Here is a 6985-nt window from a genome sequence, read left to right on the forward strand (position 1 = left end):
TGTGCCGTCAACCGGGCAGTCTACCGGGCTAGGAAAGGGAGGAGAGGCGGAATGCTCCGGGAAGCGTCCGCCCGTGGCCACGGTCAAATCTTCCCTACTTTTCTCGCTTCCTCCCTCCCCCTCTCCCCCGAGGACAGCGGAGTCCGACCTCACTAGGATGGGGGTGGGGCGCAGTCGGCAGGACTAGCCAGGTCTCCGAGCGGCGGTGCCGGAGCTCGTACAGACGCTCCTGTCCCACCGCCCGGCTCCTAGGACGCGTCTGCCTGTAAACTTCCGCCCCGGGAGGGACGCGGTGGCCCGGCTGGGACACCTGGCGGAGCACCACGGGGGTGAGGCTGCAGCGCCTCCCCTTTTGAAAAGCTGCGCAAAGTTTCTTCCCAATTGAGGTTGTCTCCACCCCCTCTCCCTCTCCTTCCAGCCAGGCACCCCCTTAAACGGTCCTCCGCCTTCCTCCTCGCTCCTCTTTCCTCCCCACTTCGGTCCTCCTCTTTTTTTCCCCCTCCCTGCCCCGCGCGTCCCCGCGCCTCCTCCCCGGGTCCTGGGGCTCCCTTGTTCTTTGGGCGTCCGCCCCGTCAATCACCGCAGCCGCCAGCCCCTGCCAGGCCCTTCTCCGCCTCCCAGGCCCTCAGAGCACCTCCGGCTCCCGACTCGGGCCGCCCTCCTCTCAGCGCGGAGCCGGGCGATCTGTCAGCGGAGCGGGCCGGGGCGAGGGTGGGGGGAGCCGCCCGGCCCGCCGGGGCTCGAGTTACCCGTGACTGACAGCGTCTCCATGGCGAATAATTTGACTCCGACTATTGTCTGGCGCGGGCAGGCCCCAGGTCAGATAACCGGACCAATCAGGGCGCGGGCCGCCGCGCCTCGTGCCCGCTTAGAATAATATTATTAAAAAAGCTGCGAGCGAGCTAGACGGGAGGGAGAGCAGGCGAGAGGCAAGCGAGGGAGCGGCGGGCGGGCGCGGAGCATGCAGAGCAGCGCCCCGGGCGGCACCCGGGCTTCGGCGAGGGCGCTGGGGAGGCGCACAGGCTGCCCGGACGCGGCGCGGCGCGGGCCCCGTGGCCGGCGCGGGGACGTCCGACAGTGACTCAGGGCTTGCCGGGAGCCAGCCCCGGGCCAGGGGGGCCGCCCCGCCCGCCTCTCAGCCCCGGCCGGCCCTGCGGGGAGGCGCCCATGCAGGACTGCGCTGCGTGGTGAGGGCGCGCGCGGGCGGGCGGGGGCGCAGCCGACAACATGTCCATGCTGCCCACCTTCGGCTTCACGCAGGAGCAAGTGGCGTGCGTGTGCGAGGTGTTGCAGCAGGGCGGCAACATCGAGCGGCTGGGCCGCTTCCTGTGGTCGCTGCCTGCCTGTGAGCACCTCCACAAGAATGAAAGCGTGCTCAAGGCCAAGGCCGTGGTGGCCTTTCACCGCGGCAACTTCCGCGAGCTCTACAAGATCCTGGAGAGCCACCAGTTCTCGCCACACAACCACGCCAAGCTGCAGCAGCTGTGGCTCAAGGCGCACTACATCGAGGCCGAGAAGCTGCGCGGCCGGCCCCTGGGCGCCGTGGGCAAGTACCGCGTGCGCCGCAAGTTCCCACTGCCGCGCTCCATCTGGGACGGCGAGGAGACCAGCTACTGCTTCAAGGAGAAGAGCCGCAGCGTGCTGCGCGAGTGGTACGCACACAACCCCTACCCGTCCCCGCGCGAGAAACGCGAGCTGGCCGAGGCCACCGGCCTCACCACCACGCAGGTCAGCAACTGGTTCAAGAACCGTCGGCAGCGCGACCGGGCGGCCGAGGCCAAGGAAAGGTACGAGTAAGTAGAGCTTCCACGCCTGCTGCCCCAGGCCAGAGAGAGTTGCGCAGGGCCAGTGCCCACATCAGCCATGGCAGAGGCCTGTCTGGGCCTCCAGACTGGCCCGGCCTGGCCTGGCCTGGTCGGGACAGCGTTGGAGGACTCGCGCGGGGCAGGGTTTTGTCTAAAGCGGGCACGGCAGCATCGCGGGGAGTTATCAAATGACTCCGTTGTGACTTGCAGAGGAAAGCGGAGTAGTGGTGGGCTTGGGGGCACCTCCAATAGGACTGTTGACATGAATCCGCCTCTCACGAGGCAGGCACTGGAGGCAGAGCCTGGGGGTCTCCAGGGGGAAGGAGGGCGTTGGGCGCAGGTGGAAGCCGGTGGCATTCTGTCCACCTGTGCTGCCGACACTTTCCCTCTGCCGAAGCTACAAGTGTGAAAAGAACTCCTGCAGGAAATTTCCTTGTGGGGACATAAGACTTGAGAGCACTCGGCTCATCCCGCTTGGAAAGGAAAGCAGTGAGGGGCGACAGTCTCCTGGGAGCGAGTGTCAGCTCCTGGGGAGAAGCCCAGCCCTACCAGGCCTTGAGTCCTGTCACTTGGGCCCTGCCTTGCTTGCTGGGCTGCTCAGCGGCTGTGCAGTAGGCTGCGGAGAGCTACAGAGGACTGGGAGTGGGAAACCCTGGAACTAACCTGAACAGTTAGGCCCTGTGTCTGCCAGCGCTGTAGTCCTTCACAAGCTGAGGGTAGCATCTAACCCAGCCCCCCAGGGGGGCTGGTCGTGTGGCACCGAATTTGACCCATTAGGGTCAGAGGTGAGAGCGCTGACATCTCAGAGAGTGCTAGTTCCTGGCCTCTGAGGTCAAGAACTGGGGCAGTCACCATGGTGGATTCCCAGCTGCCACCTCTGTCGATGAGACAGTCTGCTACAGGAAAGCAAGAAGAAAAGCCCTTGGGGTTGGGGGGTTTGTGGGAGATCCCACCCAGAATTTCTTACATGGAGCATCTGGGCAGGTGCCCTCGCTTTCGGCCAGATGAGGCTCCCTCCACCCAGATGGACGCTGGTTTGTCCAGAAAGTGGTTCTTGGGGCAGGCCCCCAGGTAACAGACCCGGTACCTGGGATTCTGGCAATGTGGAACAGTCTAGGCCAGGATTAGCAACAGGCACCCACCACCCCCTTCCTTCTCGTTTCTCCCTTCTCCCAGCAGATAGCTGCCCTGTAGGCCACCAGGTTTGGGACACCGGCTGTGGTTTTGCCCCCAAAGAAAGGGAATGTGTCATCCTAGAGTTCATAAGCCCAGCAAGGAGTACTGTCACCCAACCTGCCTAGGTTAGGCTTGGAGGGAAAGGTTTCAACCCTTGAGAAGGGCCACTGCTAAGCCTGGAGGTTCCCTCCTGCAGAACGGGGGAACAGCCGAGGACTGTAGAGGCCAGGGAAACGCCTCAACTTAAGAATCCCTGGCTTACTCATCCTCCTCTGTCCCCATTCTTCCCAGCAAACCTTGCTGTAGGAGTCCAGAGGAATGTCTGAATCCAGGCGGCTACCCTTTTCCCCTGGCTGCAGGGAAGACACCAGATTGAGAGCCTAGCAGTCGAGAGCCCATACCGAGAGCGGGACAGGAGAAAGCTGGGGTGTTGACAGAAGAGGCAGAAGGAGAATCCGAGGCAAAGGGGAGAAAATGGTAGACAGCCGGGCCAGCACGCAGTGGGCGCTGCGCGGCGGCGGCTCCCCAGGCAAGGTGGCGCAGAGCGACCCTGACTTTAGCGCTGACTCGGCCGCTTTGCTCCCCGCCTTGCAGAGAGAACAGCGAGAACTCCAACAGCCACAACCCGCTGGCGGCGTCACTGAACGGCAGCGGCAAGTCGGTGCTAGGCAGCTCCGAGGACGAGAAGACGCCGTCTGGGACGCCGGACCACTCCTCGTCCAGTCCGGCGCTGCTGCTCAGCCCGCCGCCGCCCCCCGGGCTGCCGTCCCTGCACAGCCTGGGCCACCCTCCGGGCCCCAGCGCGGTGCCGGTGCCCGTGCCGGGCGGAGGCGGCGCGGACTCACTGCAGCACCACCACGGCCTGCAGGACTCCATCCTTAACCCCATGGCGGCCAGTCTTGTGGACCTGGGCTCCTAGAGCGTCGCTCACCTCTGCGCGCGTTTGGCGTGGCTGTCCCACCAGGTACCCAGAGACCCGCAGGCTGAGGCTGAGCGAGCAGAAATGCCGGCAGGCAGGGCAGAGCCGGAGGCCGTCTGCTTTGGTCCTTGTCTGGGATTTGTTTTCCACAAATCGTTTTGAGATCTTTGGGGGGCTGCAGACCCGGGCTCGGTCTTGAGCCAGGAAAGGGATTCCATTGACACCATTCCGGTTCTCTCTCTCTCTCTCCTTCTATTTTCTTCTTTAGTTCTTCCTTTTCTTTCTTTTTTTTCCCTTTCTCTTTTTCTCTGTCTGCCTTGCCGCTTGGGGTATGTGCGTGCTTATGTATTTTCTCCTGCCAATCTATCGCTCTACGTGCTTGCATCTCTCTCTCTCTCTCTCTCTCTCTCTCTCTCTCTCTCTCTCTCTCTCTCTCTCTCTCTCTCTCCCTCCCTCCTTCCCTCTCTCTCTCCCCACCGCACCCCAGGAAGGCAGAGGACAGGAAAGTCAGGGCCCCGGGACTTAGGCGATCTGCAGCGGCCCTCCGCAGCCCCGCAGCCACGGATTCGGATTCCGTTGGTGGGAACTGCAGGTGTCAGCTTTTCCGAGTTGCTTGGGTGAGAGAGAAAGGGCGGCGCCAGTGACGCCCCTGAACTCCAGGGCCAACGGCCTTTCTCGCACTCTCCCCGCGCTGCGCTGGCTCGGGGCCGTGGCCCCAGAACTCCCCGGAGATTGTGCCCCCCCAAGCCGAGGACTTGCCGTCCCCCTGTTAACAACCCTCATGTGAATGTTCCTCGGGAAATATTTCTGCTTTTATTTTATAATAAAATTAGAAATCACAAATGTATATATGGTTGTGTGTCCCGAGGCCCACAGGTCGCGAATATAGGGACCCCTGATTTCCTCCACGGGGATACCACTCCCCAGGTGGACTGTCTGGGTCTCCGCGAGCGACACACATACATCCCACGAGTGGCAAGGCAAAGGGACTTTCTTTTCAATCCCCTTTTTTGTGCGGGTAGAGCTCCTACCAGTAGTGGAGAGAGAGGGCCTGCTCTTCTCCCCACCTCAGCCCTCTTGCGGAGGATTCACTCCTCTCTGGGGTCTGGGTGGGACTTGTGAGGCAGTGAGGGTCCCGCGCTCGGGGACCTACGTTCGGGGATGCGAAGATGGACGTGCGGCTCCTTGGCGGAGCCCACTGCGAGGCGCTGGGCTTATCCACCAGCCGCAAGGGCAGCTAAGCCCGCAGCTTCAGACGCGCAGCCCGGGTGGTGCGACTGGCGGCGGACAGACGTCTCCGAGCGCACAAACCTGCGCCCGAGACTTGTGTAGGTTTGCAGTGCGGACGAAGGCCTGCTCCAGGAGGGGATTCAGAGTAGAGGCCCGAGCGGCACGGCCGGTGAGCCAGACTCAGACCCGGGATGAGCAGGCGCCCAGGTCCCCAGGGTCTGAAAGCGGGGGGCGCCCTCTCGGGCCGTGCGCTGTCGGTGCCTTTGCAGCTGTAAATGAACCTGCAGCGCCCCCTCCTCTCTTTAACCTACGCGCCTAACCCAGTTCCAGAAGTTCTGAGAAGCACACAGGGCTCTTAGAGAGGTCAAGCTGAGACTCTCCCGCCTCGGCCCGGAGTTGGTGGGTGGAGATACCCGAACGCATCCCTCCTCCGCTACCAAGACATCGCGGGTCCCCGACGCGAGGGCCGCGAAGAAATCCATTAGGCGCTTGCCTTGCTCCAACACCCTCCAAACCTGGCATACTAAGGACTCGGCCTTTCTGTTAGAATCGTCCCCTGTAAAATCAGACCTTTGCGCTCGTCCTTTCTTAGCACCAGCAGACCTGCGAGCTCTGTTTTTGCTCTGTGCAGAGCCGGAATTCAAGAGCTGACCGAGGAAGCTGCTACTGCTGCACCAGGCTGGAGCCCTCCGGCCGGCTGCGCCCAACAAGCGCCGCTTTTCACCTCTGCATCCTAAGAGGAATTCCAGTCTTGGCAAGTTCCTTTGGTCTCGTGTGCTCTGCTCGCAGGGGGACAGCTAAGGTCTCCGGGAAACTGGGCTTAATGGTCCAACGTCCAAGTGGAGGAGACTGGTAGAAACGACTGCTGCCTGGGGGTCCGCAGAGGCCCAGGTGCCTCGAGAAACCGCCCCCACTGCACCAACCAAGCCAGCCAGCGCTTGTTGCTGACTTACTCGTGGCGCAGGAGCCCATCCTGGGCACTTCTGGGGACGAGCGGGGTGGGAAGAGGCGAAGACAGCAGCTGCTGTGTCCTGCATCACTCCTAACCCGCCGTACATTTTTTCGGGTTTTACCCAGATAAAAACGGGCTCTGTTCCAACTTTCCCAAAGACATGAACAAACTTATTGAACCCGTTGAAGCATGGCGGATGGCAACCAAACCTTCTCACCCTCTGGCACCCAGCAGCCGCCTAAGAGAAGGAGACTGAGCCGGGAACGTGTCCACACCTGAGCGCGCCAACATAGGAACTAACACAGACTTTCAGCTCGCTTGCACACACAGGTCCTCTACCTCGTGCAGTTGCGCACACACACACCCCTTACACTTCCTCCCAGAAGCTGGAAACTCCTCAGCCATACACCGCTGGGGCTGCTAGCAGAACTAACTCTCCTGGCCATCGACCTGTAGGGAAGGCCTGGGTACCCAGCTGCTGGACCCCAGAGGAAGACACGAAGTACTGTCGGGGCACCTCTGCCGAGACCAATCCCACCGAGACCGGGTCACGGGAGTTTTCCCAGAGTCCTCCGGCGCCGGTAGGGGGCAGGGTTCCAGTTTCCTGCTTCTGTGTATCCCGTGGAGTGTATGCCACCCTGGCTTGCAACTTATTTCTTCCGCTCTCCCTTGGAAGGTGTACCTGAAAATACGTCCCTGGGGTGGGGGGCGGTGAGGAGTTGCATAAAAGTTCTGAGAAAGTTTCAGTCCAGGCAGAGACCGGTGCAAGCCAGTCGTCGCACTCCACACTGGGCCAGACCCAGCTGCTGCCCCGGCCGACGTGCGCCCAGGGGACGACGCCTTGGCTCGAGCTGACCGTTGCCCACCGCGCAGCAGGGTTCCCAGGGGCTCGCCCTCCCCGCG

The 6985-nt window shown here is 62.4% G+C and overlaps 1 protein-coding gene across 2 annotated transcripts; it reads left to right on the forward strand.

The window, feature by feature from the left end:
* The first annotated feature begins 568 nt into the window (after positions 1–568).
* Positions 569–4317, forward strand: SIX2 (SIX homeobox 2). 2 transcript variants are annotated; one of them, XM_004582780.3, is made up of 2 exons: positions 569–1787; positions 3576–4317. In XM_004582780.3, exons 1-2 carry the CDS (start codon positions 1228–1230, stop codon positions 3898–3900), a joined length of 885 nt encoding a protein of 294 aa, XP_004582837.2. In that variant the 5' UTR covers positions 569–1227; the 3' UTR covers positions 3901–4317. The 2 variants fall into 2 exon arrangements, with proteins under 2 accessions (XP_004582837.2, XP_058523402.1); XM_058667419.1 differs by having other exon boundaries at positions 1112–1793.
* Positions 4318–6985: the final 2668 nt, after the last annotated feature.

This window comes from Ochotona princeps, chromosome 8, assembly GCF_030435755.1.
Source record: "Ochotona princeps isolate mOchPri1 chromosome 8, mOchPri1.hap1, whole genome shotgun sequence".
Lineage (NCBI taxonomy): Eukaryota > Metazoa > Chordata > Mammalia > Lagomorpha > Ochotonidae > Ochotona > Ochotona princeps.

Bases quoted from the DNA above. Each gene is read 5' to 3' on its own strand.
- SIX2 (XM_058667419.1), top strand. From the start codon at position 1,228: ATGTCCATGCTGCCCACCTTCGGCTTCACGCAGGAGCAAGTGGCGTGC. The intron at 1,794-3,575 runs GTAAGTAGAGCT...CCCGCCTTGCAG, and splicing joins GAGGCCAAGGAAAGGTACGA to AGAGAACAGCGAGAACTCCA.